Raw genomic sequence first — 26,799 nt, 5'->3', positions numbered from 1 at the left:
TATAACGATTCCACAGGTTGAGATATGGTTTGGTTAAAATTACAACAAAATATAAACCAAGAGAATGCGCAATCTGACCATTTCCACGGGTTTCTGCATTAGTGGCAAACCCTGAGCTTTAAATACGACAGCAGTGGGAGGAGAGGTGTATGCAGTGTATTCAACCCCAGCTAGTGAACAGCGACACTTAGAGCAACCTTCAGAAATGACGCATCTTTAATTACGTTGCACTGTTAAATATGTTAGATATAGGAAATATTTGCGTATACTTACTCATAGTATATCCTGTAGGCTTCTATGTTGAGGAAACGAAGCCATTGTAAACGTATAGAGCAATCAATAGCCGTAGGTCACAGCCAGTATGTTTCAGCACCATGGACAGCGACCACTAGGGACCGCGGTAGACGTACACTCAAACTTCTCGTCTCTCGAGTCTCTCTATACAAATAGTGTTACGAGTTGGAAACTAAAAACCAACTTACCATGCTGCTAGCTACTCTTACAGTTAAGGCTCCTTTACGTTATGAGGCGACAGAGATGGTTGGTTAGCAAAACAGAAATAAAGTGGAATCACACCATTCTAAGAAGCATGCAAATCAACAAAACGACCCGAAAGGTCCAAACCTGTCAATCCTCATCTCAATTTAGTTTGGCTGCTATAAAGATACCTATACCCATGTGTTAATACACATGTCGTTAATACACATGTCGTTAATACACATGTCGTTAATAAACATGTCGTTAATACACATGTCGTTAATACAGTTTTTTCCAACTGCTTACACACGTTTTCAAAACTGTCTCCTTTTTTCAAATCTCTACACACAATTCCCAAAACTGCACACACAAAATGCAAGATGCCTCACATCTCCTTCAAAATGTAACACTGCATTCAAAATGCCATAAACACATGTCAGAATGAAGAATTTGCATCAAATGGCAAACACTGCTTTCATAATAGTACATTTTTGGATATACCAATGTAAACACTGTTGTTCTAAATCTAAAGCTCTTTGGTCTTTCATAGGCTTATATCTACATTTCAATACAATGTTCTACAGTGAAAGTAATCTGCTGAGAGGAGTAACAAGTACACTGTAAACACCAATGCAATGTAGAAACAGAAAATATTTATTAGGTCAAACATTACTGTTATATACAGTAGCATCCAACAAAACCATAAACATATGTAAACCAAAAGTATATTCTTTAGAAGACAGTAAAGAACACAATTGTGTGTGTGGGGTCCCGGGGGGGCAGTCCAGGAATTGGTGGGGGGGGGGGGGGGGGGGGGCAGTCACCGTGATAAGCTACGCTTCATCTCTTCTCCGGGCTGGGTCTGGCCACAATACTTCGTCCACATCACAAGATACATTTTCTCTTGCCAAACATGGAGGGAAGTATCTCCTAGCATGGCGTATCCAACCTTGGACAGAGGCAACCTCTATGTCCCCACATGCGTCCTCCATTGCCTGGAGAAGCGGCATGCGGGCATAGGGTTGGCAATCATACACTTTCCAGCGCCAGGCTGAGAAGAATTCCTCTATGGGATTTAGAAAAGGTGAATATGGGGGTAGGTACAAAACTACAAATTGTGGATGGGTGGCAAACCAGTTTTGGACCATAACAGCCCGGTGAAAACTAACATTGTCCCATAAAACCCCAAATCTAGCAGGCTCCTGATCTGGATCAGGGACAAGCATTGTGTAAATTGCATCCAGAAAAGTGAGCATATGGCCGGTGTTGTACGGACCCAGTGTGGCATTGTGATGGAGGACCCCGTTTTGAGTGATGGCAGCACACATAGTTATATTACCCCCACGCTGTCCAGGGACATTGGTAATTGCCCTCTGTCCTATTACATTTCTTCCGCGGCGCCTGGTTTTGGTGAGGTTGAAGCCAAACTCATCCACATAAATAAATTAATGGCGAATTACATGGGCATCCAGCTCCAATACTCTCTGTAACAGACAAAAGGATATACAGATGAGTAAATATGGTATGGCTGAAGTACTGGAAGTAGTGTTGCATACATACCTCTACAAAGTCATGTCGCATATTCTTGACTCTGTCAGAGTTTCTCTCAAATGGCACCTTGTAAAGTTGTTTCATCGTCACTCGGTGCCGTTGGAGGATGCGTTGTATGGTCGACAGGCTTACAGCATTGATGTTGTTAAATATGGTGTCATTATTCAAGATATGCTCTCTTATCTCTCGAATCCTAATTGCATTGTTGGCCAAAACCATATTTATAATTGCAGTCTCTTGTACATCTGTAAACAAGCGTCCTCGTCCTCCATGATGTCTTTGCCTTTCCACTCTGTACAGAATTCAAACACAGTATGTGTTCAGCATAGGAACTGTAAACAATGTACAAAAAAATGTAGTACAGCATGATAACCAACCTCATTCATTCAATACAGTGCAGTAAATGGATGGCTTAGAGTTACAAATGTTTATTCAATACTATGCAGTCATACGTATTTTACAGTACATTACTGTAATGCTAAAATAGTCATTGGTTAGTTGCATACCTGTTCTCATTTCTGAAGGTTCGAATTATGGACGCCACTGTAAATCGACTAAAGTTGGGCTGGACTCTCAGTCCAGCCTCTCTCATGGTCAAACCGTGGTTGATCACATGATCAACAAGTGTTGCCCTAATCTCATCAGAGATGGCTCTCCTTCCTTCTCTTCTTTGCCCTGGTCCTCTTCTTCCTCTTCCTCTTCCTCCTCCAACTCTTCATCTTTGAATTTGTCCTCGTTGTTGTCTCTGCCTCTCCCTCCTATTCCTCTTGTTCTCTGTCCATTGTTGGCATCCATTGTTCAAAACAGGTAATCTGACCTTTGACCTATTTATAGGCCAATACTACAGTAAAGCAGTGATTGGTTAGTGATCAGTTAAGCAATTAGTGTTTGCACATGTGAGGAGTGTGTGTGTGACCTGGTGAATAAGTGTAGCATTTTGATTGGTTGTGTTTGGAAAAGGAATGCAAGTCACTTCCTGTTAGATTTTTGTGTTTTAGGTAGAGAAATGTGTGTAGTGTTTTATGAAATTGACAATATTTTTACATTTTAGTCATTTAGCAGATGCTCTTATCCAGAGCGACTTACAGTAGTGAATGCACACATTTCATACATTTTCATAAAAAAATTTCTTCTTCCTGTGCTGGCCCCCCGTGGGAATCGAACCCACAAGCCTGGCGTTGCAAACACCATGCTCTACCAACTGAGCTACAGGGGCTGAGTCAAAGGCTGAGAAATGGCTTATGGTTTTGGATATTTGGTGTGTAGTTTTGCACTTTGAGTGAGAGGTTTCAAAAATCGTGTGACATGAAAAGATTTTGTGTGTAAGCAGTTGGAAAAAACTGTAAGTGCTGGGATCCCATTTTATGGGCCTACTGTTAGTATACTGAAGGGATAGAGAGCTAGGGAGGGAGGGAAAGAGCAGCGCGTGCGCAATTCATAAGAAGCAGCTCGTGCCTGGTGCTACACAGCGGCATACAGAGAGTCATTTTAGAACTGCACACAGCGATGAAATAAAGTCACCGGCCAAGTCGACTGATTAGCCTTTGTACTTAAATGCAAGGTATTTCTTCCAGTAATATTAAACAACAGCCTTTGAACTTAAATGCAAGGTATTTCTTCAAGTGATATTAAACAACATAGTTAGCCTACGTTTTCGGGATTGCGAGGCCGAGGCAGTATTCTTCAAAAGAGATTTAGACTAATATTTACTTTCTGTAAGGCTACGTTTCAGACACACAAAGCTTCATGATTGCAACCCTGTTATTCAACATTCCAAAGGGCTGGGCATACACTGAAGCATAGCCATCACCTGTCAATCCTCCATCAAACGTTCTACATGTATCGATGAATCCATAGCGCCATATCTTTTCTCTGTGGGATCCATGAAGACCTTCATCCTCCCTGAAACTGATCCCGTGGTCATGGGAAACAACCTGCAAAGATAAAAAGCTCGTTAAATATAAATGCTGACATATTGCTGTTTGCTTGGAAATCACGGAATGGAACCGTAACTGCACGTTTAGCTTTCATATGCTAATTTTTCCAATCAAATCAAATTGTATTGGTCGCAGGGGTAGGCTACATGGGTACAAGGTTGAAGAGGGTAATAATTGAAGTTTGAGTAACAGCCTTCCCCCTAAAGTTTAGCATGATTGACCCACTCTCCGAAGGGACTGGCTTGGGAATGCGCTGGCTTGCTTACCTTGCATATGGCTCCATCAGACTATATACTCGTGTAAACATGCCTTTTTTGGGGGGCAAGGATGATGATACTGTGTTGAAAATGCACTGCCTGTTATCGGCTGTAAACGAAAGCATGTTTAACAACGCTGGTCCCCTTGCTTGACTGTAACAGCTTTGTTTGTGTGTGTTGTGTTTCTCCAGCAGAGAGCGACTTTCACTCAGAGCGCGCCAGCCCAAGCAACTCAGCCAGACTCAATGCGGGCGGAAGCTATTAACAATGTCTTCACACCACTTGTGCTTTACAACAGCTCTGCAACATGTCACGTTGTTGGTCTAAAGCATATTTAAATTGCATACATTATTTCACATTTGTTATCAACCTGTAAATTGTTTGTTTGTGATGATAAAGTATTAATTCCGGGAGATAGGAGCGAGTGCCTTCTTCTCTGAAATATTGGCGTTCAAATTGTATGTGCATTCCGGCGCCTGTTTGACATTAGAATTATTCCAAAATACTGACGAGGGATCAGCACGCTTAACGTCTTTGATATTACTTAAACAACACTAACATCTACGCAGCCATGTTCTGCAAGGTCAATGCACCTCAAAACCAGGGCGTGTAGTCTGGGCATTTCCCTCCGTACAAGGCAAGGAAGCGCTCGTTGGTAGGAGGCAGATTGAAATCTATAACCAAATGTCCATGAAGAAACACTGAGAATGCATTTAGTGTTTTCTATAGAGTAGACTGTTATGCCTATGAGCGAGAGAGAGAAAAGAGAAACGAGAACATAGAACGGAGACTCAGATTAAACCTGGTGAACTCTTCAGCCCGGCAGTCTCTGGGCTCCTCATTAGACCAGTCTCTCTGGCCACTGCGGCCAAGATAGCATCAGTAGCCATTTTGTTTGGTCTAATCAGCTCTTAAAAGACCTCCCCTGTGCCCTGTTCACTGTGCCCTGTTCACTGTGCCCTGTTGACTGTGCCCTGTTCACTGTGCCCTGTTGACTGTGCCCTGGCTCTTATGACCACCCAGCTACAGCCATGCCCCTGGCACATAGCCTGCAGCGGGACAGAGGACACACGCACCTCACAGGCGCATACACACAAAAACACACACTCACCTCACCTCTAGCTCTCTCTTTCTCTTTCTCTCTCTCTCTCTCTCTCTCTCACACTCACACACACACACACACACACACACACACACACACACACACACACACACACACACACACACACACACACACACACCACTTTGCCTCATTCCTCACAGTTATGACTTCCTTCACATATTTCTCTCGCTGTTTTGACTTCTTTCCAAAGTGGAGTTTAACAAAACGGTGTCCACCCAAGCAGAAGGAACAGGTAACCTCTGCGGTGTGGTTGTGAGGTGTGGTATGGCTGTGAATGTGACCGTGAAGGTTGGTCGGTCATCAGAGCCGGACAGTGCTATGCTGCTGCAGCCTGCTTTGTGCAGAGTGGGCAACATGGGGAGTGTTTGTCTGGCACATCCTGTGAGACAGGTGTGGCTGCCAGGTCTGTGAGCCAGCAACACTACCCAGCTCTGCTATAATAGAATACGGAAATACTGCAAAGGTTGACATTCATCATATTGAAACTCCTTCTGTAAGTGCAAATGACATACACAACACTTAGCCTGGTCTCATAGACTAGACGTAACATAGTAAACGTAAATCCGGGACACTCAAATGAGTATGATATGTTTCGTTTAGTATGGTTACATAAGACAGAAGGTTACTTAAGGGGCAAAAACTAAAGTAGGGTAATTGATTGTGATGGATGGGTAAGTGTATAACGCTAACATCTAGCAACCCAAAGGTTTCGTGTTTGAATTTCATCATGGACAACTTTAGCTAATTAGCAACTTTGCAACTACTTACTACTTTTTTTAAACTACTTAGCATGTTAGCTAACCCTAACCCTAACCATACCCTTAACCTTAACACTAACCTTAACCCTAACCCTAACCTTAACCCCTAACACTAAACCCTAGCCTTGTTAACATTAGCCATCTAGCTAGCATTAGCCACCGAGCTATCGTTACTAAAAACAAATTGTAATTCGGAAAATATCACACAAAATGGATGATGGACATCCACAAATTAACACCTACCATATGAAACGTAACATATCATCCTAATTGGAGGGTCCCGGATTTTCATTTACTGTGTTATGTCTACCCCTGAGTCCAGGTTGCAACACTTCACATAAAAATCTGTATCTTTATAAAATCTATAGTGTGTATTGTATTCTTCATCAGAACTGCTCAAACACACAATCACTCTCTTCAGATTGGGTTTAAATGTTCTTGTCTCTAAGTCACTTTCTGATACTGGAGTGTCCGTCAGTCACACACTGACTCTGTCCTTGCCCACTCCCTCTCCGTCTCCTAGACCAAATGTGAGTTTATGTCAGTCACTTAATTGTCTGCCTGTCTCCTCTTCCTGTCTTCACATCTTTCATTATCTCTCGCTCAGACTCTCTAGACACTCTGTATTTCTCTCAGCAAGGTTTGGTGCTGCTGTTGCTGTCGAGTGAATTTATTACAGAGATGAATCTCCCCGTCTGTGTGGCTGTGGTCATGTCTCCGACCGGCGCTGTTTGCTTCTCTCCGCAGGATGTTGTTCTTTCTGAGTCACTGTGGCTGGAGAGCTGGCTGACCCCAACATGACAACCCCCACCACAGACACCCCCAAACCCTTACCCTTTGAAACATTATATCCCAATCCCTCAAACCCCAAATACTCAAACCCCCTACAATATACATTCACACCCCAATGGCCAAATACTCTCTTAACATCAATTAGAAGCAAACATATTATTATTAGTTTGAATTACGTGGCATAATTCGTGGGACAGACACGATAGTGAAATGTTTCAGCCATTGATATATACATTTCACAGAACCTTACTCTACCTGCTTTTTGCACTTCAGTCCTCCAGCGCTTCAGGTCAGTAGTCCTCTTGACTTCAGGTTAGGCTGTACTCCTTCATCCCCTTCTCCACAATCCCTCTCTCCATTTTCAGGGTTCATTTCCTTCTTCTTTTTCTTTTGCATTTAGCTAAAGGGTTGGAGACGTTCAGGGCCTTTTTATATTAATTCTCTAAAAAACAGTCCTACTATTCATTGTTGTTGTGTGGGACTAAATGGGCTCCTATTTATCTCTGTGGATTGCATATGAGTGGATCATGGTTGGTAGAAGAGAGACCAGAGACCCCTGTTAGTGCAGCAGCCTATTGCTAGCAGAGCTGGAGGTCTGTTAATTCTGCCACAATGCATATCTATATTCATTAACTGGAGCGACGCAATACTCTACAGACCAAATGCTGCTGGCTATGCTTTTTTCCCCTTCGCTTGTATGTTTGTTTGTTTTACTGAGGAAGTTGAAATGAGACAAAATGCAGAAATTAGGAGCGGCCAGGACCCCCTTGTGAATGCTCTGGGGAGAGCTAAGATGTTCCCACACATGCAGACCAGGATGTCTGTGAGTGTATGTTTCTTTGGCGGTGTGTCTGGAACATATGTTGTAGTGGTGATTCAGACTGCAGTTTTTCCTGACAGTGTACTATAGCTTTGATTGGTGGAGGACTCATTGACGATGACAGCAGGACAAAGAAAGGTGTGTGTGTGTGAGAACTCTGACAGTCCTTTGAACCTTTGAAGTTGTGTCTGTCAGACATAAGGGACCCCACCCATCCTGCCTTCCTGGTTCAAAACTGTTTCCACCCTCCACCTCTGCACAAGGAGTTTATCAGGCTCCCGAGTGTTGCAGTGGTCTAAGACACTGCATCTCAGTGCAAGAGGCTTTACTGCAGTACATTTTTCTAATCCAGGCTTCATCACATCCGGCTGGGATTGGGAGTCCCATAGGGCGCCGCACAATTGGCCCAGATTCGTCCAGGTTTGGACGGTGTAGGCCGTCATTGTAAATAAGAGTTTGTTCTTAACTTACTTGCCGAGTTAAATAAAGGTTAAATATATATTTTTTTAAATCAGGAGGCTGTTGCCATGGAGACTGTCCCCTACTGGTGGTAACCATAGAAACTTCCTTGTCTGGCTCCCACATGGGGCGAGGGAGAGATAGGGTTGTTTTGGCAGACATTAACCCTTGAACTCTCTTCACCGCTGTCTCCCTACCCTCTCCAAGATGCAGGGTGAAAGAGAGGAGGAGAGACAGAGAAAGAGAGCGATAGAGAGAAAATGAGAGAGGAGGGTGAAAGATGATAAGCAACAAACATCGTCTGCAGCTCAAAGACCCAGATGACAGGCAGCAGAGAATAGACAATTGAAAAGAGACAAGAGCTCCCTGATCTTTCAAAGCTTCGTGCTTGATAAACAGCCATTAATCACTGAGCTACAGTAGCAATGTGCTGGAGAAACACTTAGTTACTCCAGAATCTAAACCTCATAATGAGCACCGTGGAAATCAGAGAACACAGTCAATGGTTAACAGTCTGATTGGATCATTCCTAGAATTCTAAATTAGCCCTTTGGTGATCAGTAGAGTTCATGAGAATATGCAGTCAGACACCATCATTTCTACATTATATCAAATGTATTTCTAAAGCCCTTTTTAAGTCAGCAGATGTCACCAAGTGCTTATACAGGAACCTAGGAAGATACCTAGAGAGGAACCAGGCTCTGAGGGGTGGCCAGTCCTCTTCTGACAGTGCTGAGTGGAGATTCATTTACAAGTTACTGGATCATTATAATACATACGCAGGGCTCATCTAGCGACTTGATAAAGATGTATATCAGTATGGTATTACTTAGCAGTATTGTTCCAATGTTATACTTGTGATTTCACTTATACTAGTCCACTGTACTCTACATACCATTTACCAACCATTGCTGTCTTCTTGGTGGACCGTCGTTCTCTCTCTCTCTCTCTCTCTCTCTCTCTCTCTCTCTCTCTCCTCTCTCTCTCTCTCTCTCTCTCTCTCTTCTCTCTCTCTCTCCTCTCTCCTCTCATCTCTCCTCTCTATCTCCTCTCTCTCTCTCTCTCTCTCTCTCTCTCCTCTCTCTCTCTCTCTCTCTCTCTTCTCTCTCTCTCTCTCTCTCTCTCTCCTCTCCTCTCTCTCTCTCTCTCTCTCTCTCTCTCTCTCTCTCTCTCTCTCTCTCTCTCTCTCTCTCTCTCTCTCTCTCTCTCCTCTCTCTCTCTCTCTCTCTCTCTCTCTCTCTCTCTCTCCAATGTCCCACTGTGAGGCAAATATACTGATATGGATGAATGCCTGTTTCCAACCAAGCTGTAAGGCGACAACGTCAGTCTCATTTTTATGAAAGAAAACTTTATTTAGTGATTTATAAACAAAACACATTACCACTGTATCCATTTAGGGCAAATAAAAAAACGGAAAGAAATGCAATTTCACAATTTTACAGTCATAGTAGATGAGCAGGTGTACAAAAAAAGGGTTTACAACAGATCAGTACTGCCCAGTAGGCCAGGACAGCGCCACCATTGGTCACCACCGTACTCTAAATAAGGAATGACAGCGTGAACCCTCACTAAACACAAGCATACACTACATATACCATTTTTACATTGGACTTTTTTTCCTGTCATTTTTTTGTTTTTTATCTGTTGAAAGGGGGTGGAAGGGAAAATATAGCTCATCACAGGATCATACATATTTCAATTACAATATTAGTGTTAGGTAGAGCATCATGTCAAAGCCGGACACAAAACATATTATTATAATTATAATTTTTTTTTTTTCCTTTTCTTTGCTTGTTCTCAAAAACAAAAATGATATTTTGGTAAAACAAAATGAACAGAGTTGCATTCAAGGCCATCACACTATAGCATTTACAAATATCTAAGAGGTTTAGTTAACATATAACACCACTGTGGAGTGCGTAGGATGTCATATGCACAAGATGCATGGTAGAGACGGTACACACAAATATCTCTTTTGCGAGTCATGATGTAAAATGATAATACAAAATAATAAAATCATAGCCATCTATTTCTATATATATATATTTCTCTATATACTATGTTTCCTTTGAGACTTACATGCAGCAGCCACTTTAGTGGAGTGAAGTCATACTGAGCTGCAGAACTTGGGGGGTGTGGCAACAACTTACAGGCAAGGGAAGGGGGAACCAATAGAAGCAGGGCTGAAGCATGTCTCCGCCCCTTCACAAAACCTCCTGAGAGAGGATTGGTGGGATAGAGCTGTGGGGTAGGAATCCTTAGATGTAGGAATCATTAGATGCTCGTATTTAGTCATTAATAATGTAATAATTAGGTTACACATCGCATTTATTAATGCAAAGTCCATGTATGAAAAGCAAATCTAAATCTACATTTATCGTGTACATAAAAGCCAATGGGTGACCTACTGTTTTCATATATGTTTACCCAGGAACATGGAGGACAGGGATAGCCCTCAGCACCATGTCCCAGACCTCCATCCCTGTCCCCATCCCACCTCGTCCCCTCTCGCCAGTGACCACAAACAGGAATGAACAGCGTAGTATTCACAAGTTAAAAGCAGTCAACTGTTTTGCACTTAGAGGCATCAGACATTGGCTAACAGAATACTGGACCACCGGCACCGACTGGATTCTACAGGCCTCACACATATTACTGACCCCAGCACACCACAAGGTTCAGAGTAGCCCTTCCCAGTACACCCTGAATGAACAGGGGGTTAGAGGGGGAGTCTATGGCCAGAAAAAGAGAGAGATGAAGGGCAGGGGTGGGACAAGAAGAAGCACTGCAGATCAGTTAAAGCTAACAAAACAGAGAAGGAAATCGTGGCTCTTCTCCAAGAACAAATAAAAAGAGAAAAAGATTCACAAAATGTCATCATCATCATCACGTGAAGAAGCAGTCTGTGGTTGGGGTAAGGGTGGGGTTGAGGGGTGGTGTGGAGTTGAGGGTGGAAAGGTCAGGGGAGTGGGGAGGATGGAGATCAGGTTGGGTATCAGGTAAAGGATGGTTGCTACCAAACATTCAGAGCAGAAAGCATCAGGCTTTTGCTGAGTGGCAGGGGAGAGGTCATCGCTCCTGCTATTCTACAAGGTTCCAACTGAGCCCTGATCAACAAGCTGGATCACAAGCCAACTCAGCTGGACTCCTCTCTTTCGTTCTCAAGATAATCTGAAGAGTGTTCCTCCTTTCTCTCATTCCCTCTTTCTCTCTCTTCACATTGAGCTGTTGGCTGCTTTGAGAGAGGGATCTCATTGAGCTGTTGGCTGCTTTGAGAGAGAGGGATCTCATTGAGCTGTTGGCTGCTTTGAGAGAGGGATCTCATTGAGCTGTTGGCTGCTTTGAGAGAGAGGGATCTCATTGAGCTGTTGGCTGCTTTGAGAGAGAGGGATCTCATTGAGCTGTTGGCTGCTTTGAGAGAGAGGGATCTCATTGAGCTGTTGGCTGCTTTGAGAGAGAGGGATCTCATTGAGCTGTTGGCTGCTTTGAGAGAGAGGGATCTCATTGAGCTGTTGGCTGCTTTGAGAAAGAGGGATCTCATTGAGCTGTTGGCTGCTTTGAGAGAGAGGGATCTCATTGTCCCAAAATAGAGTATTGAGCAGACCAACCAGGAGTAATTGCAGGGGATGCGGCTGTGTCGATCCTGAGAGGCTAGATCTACAGTACATGTGTGTCCTGCTGAGGAGACTGCTGCTGGGGGAAAAGCTTGCGTTCGGTATTAAACATATTGTTATTTGTTTGCTGTTGCTTGTTGGCAGCTCCTAGATTTTGTACCTCTCTCCAGGTCTCAGGTGTTCTCAGTGTCCATGTTTGTGAGTATCATTGACAGCCATGTTTTCCTTGCCGTCTCAGGGAACACTGACAGACAGAGAGCGTGATAAGAAGCTGCAGCAGCAGTGTCATGTTAGCCTTTAGCTTCAGCTTTAGCGACTCTCTCCTGTGCTATTTACAAGTGTGAGTGTCCAGCTCTAAACATTTGGCTCTGTCTGTGTCCTCTTCAATTGACTTTCTTTTCTTCTTCTTGACATTTGCTTTTTTTGTTATTTTTCCGAGGCTGAGCTGTTTTCTTCTCATCCTCAGATTCTCTTTTCCTCTCGAAGAAAAGAGATGATACAAGATGGTGGGAAAGGGTAAGACTGAGGTGCCAACGTATCCGTGGGAGAGAAGGTGAATAGCAGAGGGCAAGGGGAGACAGTAGCTCTTGTCCCCTTGCTGAGAAGAGTGGGAGGGTATTATTTGGCTCAGGGTGTATAGGCAGGCACCAGGGGGCATGGAGGAAAATGCATCAATACATTTTTTCTCATCAAGGCATGATTATTACGCAATTACCCAAGACAGGGATTTGGAGGAGACGTTAAACTACAGTAATCTTGGTAAGGCCAGATTATTACCAGAGAGCGTTAGAAAGACCTGGGCTATTCTCTTTGTTCCAGGGGTGGGTATCGAGCGGAGGATGGCAGTGTGACTTTGTCTGCCTGTCTGTGTTACTGAGCCAGAGATGATGAAGTTGAACTGGGGATCTCTCTTTTCACCTGTTGTCTCAAATACTTTTATTTTTGTTACCAGGTGGACTTTGGTTGGTACCTGTTTTAACAGCTCCCTTTCCTTCTCTTCCTCTTCCTCCTCCTCCGCTACTCGTCATCATCCTTCCCCTTATCCTTCTTATCCTTCTTCTCCTTCTTCTTCTTTTTCTTCTTCTTGGCCTCCTCCTTCTTTCCGAAAGTGATGAAGTCGCTCTTGTCGTCCTCTCCCCCCTGCTGGCGGATTGAGATGATTGCGGGGGATCCGGGGATGATGAAGGCTTCGGGGGGGACCTCGCCAGGCTTCAGGTGCTGGGGGGGCCCACCGGGACCGCCTGCACCGTAACGGAAGTGCCAGCTGTTACTATCCACTCCGGCTCCCATTGGTGGAGACGTCTCTCCACCCTCAGCATCTAGGGAGAGAGAGAAAGATGGGGGGTTATTGATGTTGAGATAGAGTCACCAATCTCATTTATAGTGCATAAAGAGGGTTGTAAGATCGGTGTTACTGTCATTGTCATGGCAATGGACACTTCACAGAAAACCATGAGAAACCTCTGCCATATCAGACTGCATCCTTTGGTGATGCATCATGACACACAGTCCACACCGTGCTGCATCGAAAAACCACAGGAGTACTCTGATCACCCTGACTCCCGTTGTGATGTCATTAATCGGTCACTAATCCACAGAAACAGCCATAACACCCCTCAAAAGGAAGGGGTGGCGACTCGGAATGCAAGCTTTCAAATGCTTCCACTGGTAAGCGGCTATACAGAATCAAAGCGTCTGTCACACCTGTCCTTCCCACGTCTAGCATCCTGGATTGGTGCTATGAGATAAGACATGAATGGCTCCGTCACGCCGGGAGAGGCAGGGAAAGGTCAGGGAATAAGGACATGGCATTTGAAAGGAAAGCCAACAAGCAGTTTACAGGCTGAGTGCTTGTTCTGGGAGATGACTGTGCTTTAACTTCCATCGCAGATCACCACTGAAGCGCTAAACTAAAAAGGTAAATACAGACTTTTCCTGTTCAATAGAAGTGGTTATGGCCAGCACAGACTGAAGAGCCTAGTATACAGCTGTGTGTGTATGTGTGTGTGCGTGCTTGTGTCAAAATCAAATCAAATGTATTTATAATGTGTATGTGTGTGCAAGACGTGTCAGTCAGTAGCTTCAACAACAGTGAACTAAACCCTCTCCAACACTCAGTATTTTAAGTGGTCTCCAGTTAGTTAAACAAGGCTGTACTCAGTGCTTTGAGACAGACAGGTGTGACATAGCCTCTCTCTACTGCCTCCATCTCTAGACACATGTCATGACTCACTGCAGCAGAGCAGAGTGACTCTTGGCTCAGCTCTCCCCTCCCGACCCCATCAGTCTGCCCAAGGAGAGAGAACACTCCCCTGTACACATAAATAATACAATTAAAGGGGCGAGAGTGCGCACATAAATAACTTCTCATTAAAGGAGATGGGGATGGCAGAGGTGCCTGGTCGGTCAAAGTCACTGTGACTGCGTTATTCAAAGGACCCAGGGATCCAGAGAGGACTGTTCTAACTACTACCCTCTGTTATGTCTTCTCAGTCCCCTAACACACATAAACCGAGATGCACACACACACACAACAGCAAAACACTCCCCACACCACTTTGCCTCGTCACAGCTATGACCTAGTTTCTACACTTCCTTCACGTTTCTCCTTTTATTTCTCTCTCTTTTTTGACTTCCTTCCAAAGTGGAGTTTAACAAAACTGTATTCACCCAAGTAGAATGAACTGTGTCTGGAAGAGGGAGTGCTGGCCTCATAACACCCAGGGTATGGAAGCCCATCTCACCATTCCCTGTCCTCCCCAACCAAGCCTCTACTGGACAGTTAGGAGGGCTTGTCCTGCCCTGGTATAGTCTAATTAAAAAATATATTTTAACCTTTATTTAACTAGGCAAGTCAGTTAAGAACAAATTCTTATTTACAATGACGGCCTACACCGGCCAAACCCGGACGACGCTGGGCCAATTGTGCGCCGCCCTATCAGACTCCCAATCACGGCCGGGTTGTGACACAGCCTGGATAGTCAAAGTACTTTCCGCTCAAATTCCCATCAGCATAACTTATTTTCTTGACAGATGTGCTAAAGGCAGCCAAAATACCTTGGATATATACAGCACCAGTCAAACGTTTGGATAAACCTACTCATTCAAGGGTTTTTCTTTATTTTGAAAATGTTCTACATTGTAGAAAAGTAGTGAAGACATCAAAACTATGAAATAACAGATATAGAATCATGTAGTAACCAAAAATGTGTTTAACCAATCAAAATCTATTTTATATTTGACATTCTTCAAAGTAGCCACCATTTGCCTTGATGACAGCTTTGCACACTCTTGGCATTTTCTCAACCAGCTTCATGAGGTAGTCATGTCACCCCGCTCCTCCTCACACTCCACTGGCTTCCAGTTGAAGCTCGCATCTGCTACAAGACCATGGTGCTTGCCTACGGAGCTGTGAGGGGAACGGCACCTCCGTACCTTCAGGCTCTGATCAGTCCCTACACCCAAAGAAGGGCACTGCGTTCATCCACCTCTGGCCTGCTGGCCCCCCTACCTCTGACGAAGCAGAGTTCCCGCTCAGCCCAGTCAAAACTGTTCACTGCTCTGGCACCCCAATGGTGGAACAAGCTCCCTCACGACGCCAGGACAGCGGAGTCAATCACCACCTTCCGGAGACACCTGAAACCCCATCTCTTTAAGGAATACCTGGGATAGGATTAAGTAATCCTTCTAACCCTCCCCCCTACCCTCCCCCCCAAAAAAGATATAGATGTACTATTGTAAAGTGGTTGTTCCACTGGATATCATAAGGTGAATGCACCAATTTGTAAGTCGCTCTGGATAAGAGCGTCTGCTAAATGACGTAAATGTAAATGTAAATGTAGTCACCTGGAATGCATTTTAATTAACAGGTGTGCCTTGTTAAAAGTTAATTTGTGTCATTTATTTCCATCCTAATGTGTTCGAGCCAATTAGTTGTATTTGACAAGGTAGGGTTGGTATACAGAAGATAGCCCTATTTGGTAAAATACCAAGTCCATATTATGGCAAGAACAGCTCAAATAAGCAAAGAAACATGAAGGTCAGTCAATCCGGAACATTTCAGTGCAGTCGCAAAAACCATCAAGCGCTATAATGAAACTGGCTCTCATGAGGACCGCCACAGGAAATGAAGACCCAGAGTTACCTCTGCTGTAGAGGATAACTTCATTAGAGTTAACTGCACCTCAGATTGCAGCCCAAATAAATGCTTCACAGAGTTCAAGTAACAGACACATCTCAACATCAACTGTTCAGAGGAGAATGCATGAATCAGGCCTTCATGGTCGAATTGCTACAAAGAAACCACTACTAAAGGACACCAATAAGAAGAAGAGACTTGCTTGGGCCAAGAAACACGAGCAATGGACATTCGACTGGTGGAAATCTGTCCTTTGGTCTGATGAGTCCAAATTTGAGATCTTTGGTTCCAACCTCTGTATCTTTGTGAAACGCAGAATAGGTGAATGGATAATCTCCGCATGTGTGGTTCCCACAATGACTTATGGGGGAGGAGGTTTGATGATGTGGTGGTGCTTTGCTGGTGACACTGTCTGTGATTTATTTAGAATTCAAGGCACACTTAACCAGCATGGCTACTACAGCATTCTGCAGCAATACGCCATACAGTACCTTGCAAAAGTATTCACCCCCCTTGGTGTTTTTCCTATTTTGTTGCATTACAACCTGTCATTTAAATTGATTTGGATTTGTATTTCATGTAATGGACATACACAAAATAGTCCAAATTGGTGAAGTGAAAAGAAAAAAATTACTTGTTTCAAAAAATTCAAAAAACGGAAAACTGGTGCGTGCATATTTATTCACCTCTTTGCTATGAAGCCTCTAAATGAGATCTGGTGCAACCAATTACCTTCAGAGGTCACACAATTAATTAAATAATGTCCACCTGTGTGCAATCTAAGTGTCACATGATCTGTCACTTGATCTCAGTATATATATATATATATATATATATATATATATATATATATATATATATATATATATATATATATATATATATATATATATATATATATATATATATATATATATATATATATATATACACATGTTCTGAAAGGCCCCACAGTCTGCAACACCACTAAGCAAGGGGCACCACCAAGCAAGCGACACCATGAAGACCAAGGAGCTCTCCAAACAGGTCAGGGACAAAGTTGTGGAGAAGTACAGATCAGGGTTGGGTTCTAAAAAAATATCTGAAACTTTGAACATCCCACGGAGCACCATTAAATCCATAATTAAAAAATGGAAATAATATGGCACCACAACAAACCTGCCAAGAGAGGGCTCCCACCAAAACTCACAGGAAGAAGGTACTCTGGTCAGATAAGACTAAAATTGAGCTTTTTAGCCATCAAGGAAAACGCTATGTCTGGCACAAACCCAACACCTCTCATCACCCCGAGAACCACATCCCCACAGTGAAGCATGGTGGTGGCAGCATCATGCTGTGGGGATGTTTTTCATAGGCAGGGACTGGGAAACTGGTCAGAATTGAAGGAATAAAGATTGGCGCTAAATAAAGGGATATTCTTGAGGGTAACCTGTTTGAGTCTTCCAGAGATTTGAGACTGGGACGGAGGTTCACCTTCCAGCAGGAAAATGACCCTAAGCATCCTACTAAAGCAACACTTGTGGTATAAGGGGAAACATTTAAATGTCTTCGAATGGCCTAGTCAAAGCCCAGACCTCAATCCAATTGAGAATCTGTGGTATGACTTAAAGATTGCTGTACACCAGCAGGAACCCATCCAACTTGAAGGAGCTGGAGCAGTTTTGTCTTAAAGAATGGGCAAAAATCCCAGTGGCTAGATGTGCCAAGCTTATAGAGACATATCCCAAGAGACTTGCAGCTGTAATTGCTGCAAAAGGTGGCTCTAAAAAGGTATTTACTTTGGGGGAGGGTGAATAGTTATGCACGCTCAAGTTCTGTTTTTTTGTCTTATTTCTTGTTTGTTTCACAATAAAAAAATATTTAGCATCTTCAAAGTAGTAGGCATGTTGTGTAAATCAAATGATACAAACCCCCTTAAAATCTATTTTAATTCCAGATTATAAAGCAACAAAATAGGAAAAATACTTTCGCTAGGCACTGTACCATCTGGTTTGTGTTTACTGGGACTATCATTTGTTTTTCAACAGGACAATGACCCAACACACCTCCAGGCTGTGTAAGGGCTATTTGACCAAGAAGGAGAGTGCTGCATCAGATGACCTGGCCTCCACAATCACCTGACCTCAACCCAATTGAGATGGTTTGGGATGAGTTGGACTGCAGAGTGAAGGAAAAGCAGCCAAAAAGTGCTCTGCATATGTGGAAACTCCTTCAAGACTGTTGGAAAAGCATTCCTCATGAAGCTGGTTGAGAGAATGCCAAGAGTGTGCAAAGCTGTCATCAAGGCAAAGGGTGGCTACTTTGAAGAATGTCAAATATAAAATATATTTTCATTTGTTTACCACTGTTTTGCTTATTACATGATTCCATATGTGTTATTTCATAGTTTTGAGGTCTTCACTATTATTCTACAATGTAGAAAATAGTAAAAATAAAGAAAAAGCCTTGAATGAGTAGGTGTGTCCAAACTTTTGACTTGTACAGAAGAACGGGACTACTAGGTTTTAAGGACTATGAAGCACCCTATGGGACAGAGTCCCATCCCTTGGTACAGGGCAAGAGTTCTGTGAGTCAGTTTTGATCAGCCAGTACATGTCTCATCTAGCAGGTAGTAATTGATGTTGCCAGAGGGAGGCATTGTTACATGGCTTCAAAGAACAGGAACAAGACAACAGATCTAGCCTGCCTCCACCTTCACCACCTCCACCAGCACCATCACCTTCACCTTCTCCATCACTTCCACCACCTCCACCTCCACCTCCTTCACCCCCTCCACCACCACATACACCACATCCACCACCACCTCCACCAAACAAAGCTCACAACTAGAACACTGATGCATTCTAACACTACACTATTCCTCTCTCTCTCACTTTCTCTCTGAATTCAAAGGGAACCAAAATAGTTGTTTGTTGCCCAAAGCATTTCTAAGTACTATAAACAGTAGCTGAGGGAACAAGCAAAAACACATTTTATGACAATTAGTGACCATTAAAACAATTAAAACTATGGATTATGATGATGTTTACAATCTCTTCATCCTCCTCTTCCTCTCTTCTCTATCTCTCTCCTGCACTCTTCCCCTGCCATCCCTTCTCCTTTCCTCCCCCTCTCCCTCCCTGCTCTCACCCCCTCTGTCCCAGCCCGGGCTCTCTGCTGGAGCTGCTCAGAGTGATGGATTGTGGGAGTAAATCCAGGCCAGGCGTGTGCAGCGTCACATCCATGGCACACACTCCTAATCTCTCTTATGGAGTCAAACACTGCAGGAAGTCTTTCAGGCTGATGGAATGGTGTCCTATTCACCACTCTCATACATAGCCTACAGAAGCTGTCCTATTCACCAACCTGGTCTCAGAGCATTTCATACTATTCTGTATGTAAATCCGAGACACTCCATTTGGTAAGATATATTAAGTTTTGTATGGTATGTATTCATTTGTGGATGTCCATCACCCATTTCATATGATATGTTAGGAATTATGATTCGCATTATGTGTTATGAATTTGCAAAATGTACAATATGTTACACATTTGCTAAACGTACGATATGATATGAATTTGTAAAACGTATGATATGTTACGAATATCTAGCTAGGTGGCTAGGTGGCTAATGTTAGCTAGGTGGCTAACGTTAGCTAGGGGTTAGGGTAAGGGTTAAGGTTAGGGTTATGTTTAGGAGTTAGGTAAAAGGGTTAAGGTTAGGGTTAGTGCAAGGGGAAGGGTTAGCTAAAAAGGTTCAAGTTATGGTTAGGGGAAGTGTTAGCTAACATGCTAAGTAGTTGCAAAGTAGTTAAAAAGTAGGTGTGAGTGGCAAATTAGCTAAAATGCTGAAGTTGTCGCTGATGAGATTCAAATTCGCAAACTTTGGGTTGCTAGACATTTGCATTATATGCCTACCCATCCACCATGACCAACCACCGTACTTTTGTTTTTGCCTTAAGTAACCATCTGTCTTGTGTAACCATACCAAACGTAACATATCATACTCATTTGCCTGTCCCGGATTGACGTTTACTATGTTACGTCTAGTCTATGAGACCAGGCTGTATTCATTCTCGTACATAGTCCTCTTTCTCTACTCTTCTCTCCTACATTGTACATTTGCTCACTTCCCTTCATGGATTTTAAAGGAAATCACTGGTGTAAGAAATATGGCGGCAACTCTCTAACCAACGCTCAAACTAATCCAATGCTTTTTAAATACATGGAGAGGATTGCACAATTTCAACGCAAGGAAGAAAACATTACAGAGAATATCCTCACTACTACCAGCCATTTTGTATTGTCTTCTCTGTGAGAGGGCACATACCACAGACCGGCCGACACACAGACACAGACACTATCGTTCCAGCAGTCACATAGTCCTACTTCTCACTCTAGCCAGGAGTGCTATCTGACCTCCACTGATTCTGTCATCAGAGTCATGAGACCTATGAATAGACAGAGTCAGACAGACAGAAAGACAGAGGATGAGGAGAAGAGGAGAAGAAGAGCAGGAGACAGACACGGTCACTGCTCTCTCTCTTTCTCTCCCAGACTCGGAGATAGTGAGAAAGTCCGATTAATTTGCTGTGAGAGATCCCACTCTCCCTCTCTGTGTCAACCTCGGCTAAATGCCATTATCTGACTTCCAGCCAACATTGTGAACTGATTCTGCTCTTTAAAAGGGAAACCGATAAGTGAAAGGAGGAATGAGAGGAGAAAAGGAAAGAGAGCGATCCTAGAAAGTAGCAGGGTATTTACTCTACAATGCCTTTGCTCAGCTTTCCTGCCCCTAAGTAATTTCCTGTCTAAAACAGCTCAGGCAGATGATGAGACACCCGTGATACAAACAAAGAGGATTCCAGAGAGTGATGAGTCACTGCGAGAGAGAGACCAGACATTATGGCTTGGTAGAATAGCCTTATAATTGTCTGACATATCATGGCCAAGCCAAAAGCCCCATGACTGGGTCTGACTACACATCGAGATATCAAAATCCAGGTCCAAATTAATCTAGCCACCTCTCCTCCCTCCACTCTGAATCCATTAATGCTACATTACTTGCTTGTCTATATCTTTCTATCTTTTTTTGCTCACTGCCCTCAAGCCTCAATTAGATTAGATTCAGCCATAACAATCAAACAGGAATAGAACATCTGACTGTATTCCATCATCACATGCCTCGCCCAGCACAGATCCACACGCGGCCACAGCGACTTATCTGATTTGTCGATGGCTGTTGCAGTGCAAAGAATCTCTCTCACTGATTCTCCCTCCCTCCCTTGCTCCCTCCTTTGCGCTCTCTCTCTCTCATTTCTTCTGACCTTTCGTCTAATCTAGCGCGAGACCTGGTCCAGCAAACACCCGTCCCTTCCAGTTACTGATAGAGCATTATGTCTATCACTGTTGTGGAAACATTATTGTGATTGGAAATGAAACCGCTTGTCCATCACTGATCACTAAGAGGCACATTAGTGATGGGAATGATTTATTTTACACTGAGATGATCACAGCCTAACAGCCTCTCTGTATCAGTGTTGTGTTGTTACATTTTTCACTCTCTTCCTCTGCCTCTGTCTTTAACAAAGATAAAAATCATAGCCTGACACTCTCACACTCCAAGTATTTCATAACTTCTACAAAAACATGGATTTTTTCTCTCTCAGAAGCAGATATAGAAAGCAATACACTTATCTAATGTAGCCTAACTCTCCCTCTGTCTCTCTCTCTCGGTTTGTTAATGTCTCCCCTCTTCTCTCTGCTATCCAAGGTTTTCACAGTGACTTAAATCATCCAGGAGCTCCATTTTGCCACGTCTACTTTATTCATCCCCTCGTCTCGCCCCACGATCTATTGGCCGCTTGGGCAGAAGCGCAGTGGAGCGCAGTGCAGCGTTACATAATGAGAGGAGGAGGAGGAGAAGAGAGCAGGAGGAGGAGAGAGGAAGAAGGGAGAGAGGAAGTGCAGGGATGCAAGTATGAAATGTGATCCACCCAGAAAGGCAGAAAACATTCAACTAAAAATTGTGAAGGTGCAGATTTTTTTAGAGAGAGAGGCACTGCAGTGGTGGAGGATGCTTGTCATGATAGAAAGCTCTCCGTGCTGGGACCACACCCTTCTCTATCAAAACACATATGCTACGTATGTGCTCTGTGTGTTTGTGCTCAGTGTGTGTGTCCGTGTGTGTGTGTCCGTGTGTGTGTGTGTGTGTGTGTGTGTGTGTGTGTGTGTGTGTGTGTGTGTGTGTGTGTGTGTGTGTGTGTGTGTGTGTGTGTGTGTGTGTGTGTGTGTGTGTGTGTGTGTGCGCGTGTGGTTGTGCCCGTGTGCACACCTTGAAGTGTAATGTCCAGATGGATCATGTGACACCTGGTGGAGACAAGCTTTCCCAAGAGACAGTCTTCAACAGGAGGACGAGCCACTGCCAAGGGTGTGTGTGTGTGTGTGTGTGTGTGTGTGTGTGTGTGTGTGTGTGTGTGTGTGTGTGTGTGTGTGTGTGCTCATCTAAAGGAGAGTAGTGCTTCTAATGAGGATGATAGAGTCATTAATAGTGACTAAATAGCAGACTAGAAGAAACAGATTTATTCTCAGTGGAGCAGAGCGAGAGAGTGGATGGAGAGAGGGGGAGGGAGGGAGAGAGGGGTAGGGAGGGAGAGGGAGAAGGAGAAGGAGGAAGAGGGAGATAGAGAGAGAGAGAGAGAGAGAGAGAGAGAAAGGGGAGAGAGAGAGACAGAGAAAGAAAGAAATAGCCTTGCTATTGAGAAAGGCCGCCGTAGGCAGACCTGGCTCTCAAGAGAAGACAGGCTATGTGCACACTGCCCACAAAATGAGGTGGAAACTGAGTGGCACTTCCTAACCTCCTGCTGAATTGTATGACCATATCAGAGACACATATTTCCCTCAGATTACACAGATCCACAAAGAATTCGAAAACAAATCCAATTTTGATAAATTCACATATCTACTGGGTGAAATACCACAGTGTGCCATCACAGCAGCAAGATGTGTGACCTGTTGCCACAAGAAAAGGGCAACCAGTGAAGAACAAACACCATTGTAAATACAACCTATAATTATTTTTATTTATTTTGTACTTTAACTATTTGCACATCATTACAGCACTATAAATAGACATAATATGACATTTGAAATGTCTTTATTCTTTTGGAACTTTTGTGAGTGTAATGTTTACTGTTCTTTTTTATTGTTTATTTAACTTTTGTTTATCATCATCTAGTTCACTTGCTTTGGCAATGTTAACATATTGTATGTTTCCCCTGCCAATAAAGCCGCTTCAATTGAAAATTGAATTGGGAAAGGAAGAATGAGACAGGACAGAAGAAAAAGAGACAGATAATAAAATGGTGAGGAGCAGAAATGAAACCAAAATGTAAGACAGAGATACAGTACCTTGCAAAAGTATTCATCCCCTTGGTGTTTTTCCTATTTTGTGGCATTACAACCTATAATTGAAATTGATTTGGATTTGTATTTCATGTAATGGACATACACAAAATAGTCCAAATTGGTGAAGTGAAAAGAAAAAAATGACTTGTTTCAAAAATTTAAAAAGAATGTCAAACGGAAAAGTGGTGCGTTCATATGTATTCACCCCCGTTGCTATGAAGCCTCTAAATAAGATCTGGTGCAACCAATTACCTTCAGAAGTCACACAATTAGTTAAATAAAGTCCACCTGTGTGCAATTTAAGTGTCACATGATCTGTCACATGATCTCAGTATATATATATATATATATATATATATATATATATATATATATATACACATGTTCTGAAAGGCCCCACATTCTGCAACACCACTAAGCAAGGGGCACCATGAAGACCAAGGAGCTCTCCAAACAGGTCAGGGACAAAGTTGTGGAGAAGTACAGATCAGGGTTGGGTTCTAAAAAAATATCTGAAACTTTGAACATCCCATGGAGCACCATTAAATCCATTATAAAAAATGGAAATAATATGGCACCAAAACAAACCTGCCAAAAGAGGGCCGCCCACCAAAACTCACAGACCAAGCAAGGAGGGCATTAATCAGAGAGCCAACAAAGAGACCAAAGATAACCCGGAAGGAGCTGCAAAGCTCCACAGCGGAGATTGGAGAACTTCCTCCCTCTCTCTCACCCTTCCTAACCCTCTCTCACCCTTCCTAACCATCTCTCTCCCCCTTTATCACCCTTCCTAACCCTCTATCACCCTTCCTAACCCTCTATCACCCTTCCTAACCCTCTATCACCCTTCCTAACCCTCTATCGCCCTTCCTAACCCTCTATCACCCTTCCTAACCATCTCTCTCCCCCTTCCTCCCCCTCTATCACCCTTCCTAACCCTCTATCACCCTTCCTAACCCTCTATCACCCTTCCTAACCCTCTATCACCCTTCCTAACCCTCTATCACCCTTCCTAACCATCTCTCTCCCCCTTCCTCCCCCTCTATCACCCTTCCTAACCCTCTATCACCCTTCCTAACCCTCTATCACCCTTCCTAACCCTCTATCACCCTTCCTAACCCTCTATCACCCTTCCTAACCCTCTATCACCCTTCCTAACCATCTCTCTCCCCCTTCCTCCCCCTCTATCACCCTTCCTAACCCTCTATCACCCTTCCTAACCCTCTATCACCCTTCCTAACCCTCTATCACCCTTCCTAACCCTCTATCACCCTTCCTAACCCTCTATCACCCCTCCTAACCCTCTATCACCGTTCCTAACCCTCTATCACCCTTCCTAACCCTCTATCACCCTTCCTAACCCTCTATCACCCCTCCTAACCCTCTATCACCCTTCCTAACCCTCTATCACCCTTCCTAACCCTCTATCACCCTTCCTCCCCCTCTCTTTCTCTCCACCCTCATCCTCTATCCTCTGTTTAGCCTCGACAGGTGCAAGCTGTTGTTGACTCCTGTCCCCCCTCATCAAATCAGGCTGTGTGTGTGTATATGTGTGTTTGTGTGTGTGAGCATGTGTGTGTGTGCGTGTGTGTGTGTATGTCATCAGATACAACAGTAATGCAGAAAGACCTGCACTAAACCTGCCTCCACCTCTGCAGTACAGCACAGCCCTTTCTATGTAGGTCAGCCTCCCTCTCTCCTTCTCCCTCACTCCCTCTCTCCTTCCCTCTCTTCCTCTCTCCTTTTTTACCCTTGCCATGCCCTTCTCAGAACATTTCTAGCTAACACAACCTCTTCCTCCCTCCAAATACCTCTCCCTCCTTTCCTCTCGTCTTTCCTCTAACACTTGTTTTTATTCTCTCCCTCGTAGTTTTGTTTTTAACCAACAGTCACCTCCCTTTCTCTCTCTTTATAAACAGGCTTCAACCTCAACGCACTCCATGTCCTTATTTCCATTTCCCTCTCTCCCTCCCTTCCTCTCTCTCTCCATATCCCTCTCCTTCCCTCCGTCTCTCCCTCCGTCTCTCCCTCTGTCTCTCCCTCCATCCCTCCCTCCATCCGTCTCTCTCTCTCTCCCTCCCTTTGTCTCTCTCCCCCCCTCCATTCCTCTGTCTCTCTTTCTCCCCCTCCATCTCTCTCTCCCAACACCCTCTCTTTTCTCTCTCTATCCACAGTATCTCTCCTACTCTCTCGACACTCAGTTCAGGGCTATGAATGGTTGCCGTGGAAACTGCATCCTCCAGTGAAGCGGTAGGACATGGGCGTCACAGTGACAGTACTGATACTGATGGAGAATAATGCAGCAGGCTTTCACACTCTCCCTGTTGCTAGCGGAGAGTCCAACCCACTCTCCACTAGCAACAGCAGCCTTGTACCCCCTCCTCTACCTCCATCTCTAATTTTCTCTCTCTCCCTCCCTCTCGTTCTCTCTCTCCCTCCCTCTCTCATTCTCTTTTTTTTTTACTCATTGTCACACTCTCCCCTCTCTCTCCCAGTCCCCTCCTTTATCTCCCCTTTCCTTCTCTTGCCTCTCACTGCTCTCCATCTCTCCTCGCCTTCCTTTCCCTCTCCTTCTCTTTCCTCTCTCCCAGGGGATCGTTCAGATCCTACACTGTACTCTGTGAATCCCCATGCGTGCCTCTGCTTCAGAGACAGAGCCCTGAAATGGAGGGATGGAGGGAAAGAGGGAGGAGAGGAGAGAGGGAGAGGGAGAGAGAGAGAGAGAGAGAGAGAGGGAGAGAGAGAGATAGTTAGGCAGCAGGCAGAACCCTGATTTCATTAATGTGAGTCTGTTAATCTGGGCTCCATCTGTCACACCAGGAGCTGCACACAAAGTAGGGAGCCAACACACACACACACACACACACACACACACACACACACACACACACACACACACACACTCTCTTTCATAGATAAAAATACATACACATAAGTACTTACATATGTGACAGCACATATGCACACTCACAAACAAACACACCAAAGCCCCCTGGGGGATGAAACAGAGGTGTAATGTTTTGCTGTGGCTCTCGTCAGACACAAACCCACCCTGCAGTTCTAACACTCCCTGGATACAACGACACTCTAAACAACACTAACCCCTCGTCTCACACTGCAGCAATATATTAGTTACTTCAGGTCCAAACCTGCAGAAAGCAGACAAGCAACGACTGGCTGACTGATCATTAGACCAGCAGATGGCTCATTCAATGAGTGTCATGATGTCAGCTGACTGGCCACTTCCATCCACGTCCTCCACTACATTGTCACTGTTACTACTTACTCACATTTTGAGTTTGTTAAATCAAAGCACTCTACCACCTAAAATGTACCAGAACTCTCTTTTCAACTCCATCCCCAAATCTTTATGTCCACAGTTGGCACTGCTCAATGTGGTACGCATCTCATTATTTTAACTCCCTCCCCCCATTCAAATCCATCCCACTCCTTCCTCCCAACCCCTTAGTCAACTTCAGCAGACGCT

General features: G+C 44.0%; 1 protein-coding gene and 1 non-coding gene across 15 annotated transcripts in view; both read right to left on the bottom strand.

Moving 5' to 3' along the window:
* Positions 1-3,171: 3,171 nt before the first annotated feature.
* On the bottom strand, positions 3,172-3,244 carry trnaa-ugc (transfer RNA alanine (anticodon UGC)). Its single transcript has one exon. It is a non-coding gene; the product is annotated as a tRNA-Ala (tRNA).
* Positions 3,245-9,502: 6,258 nt separating this feature from the next.
* The window catches only part of LOC115205348 (protocadherin alpha-C2), a 204,661-nt gene continuing 187,364 nt past the window's right edge, over positions 9,503-26,799 (bottom strand). For all 14 annotated transcript variants that reach the window (XM_029771215.1, XM_029771226.1, XM_029771216.1 and 11 more), the window contains one exon: positions 9,503-13,107. In XM_029771215.1, coding sequence (XP_029627075.1) covers positions 12,806-13,107 — 302 coding nt within the window. In that variant the 3' untranslated portion in view covers positions 9,503-12,805. The remainder of the gene's footprint in view (positions 13,108-26,799) is intronic.

Source organism: Salmo trutta, chromosome 13, assembly GCF_901001165.1.
Source record: "Salmo trutta chromosome 13, fSalTru1.1, whole genome shotgun sequence".
In the NCBI taxonomy this organism is placed as follows: Eukaryota; Metazoa; Chordata; class Actinopteri; order Salmoniformes; family Salmonidae; genus Salmo; species Salmo trutta.
This window is presented reverse-complemented; position numbering and strand designations above follow the sequence as displayed.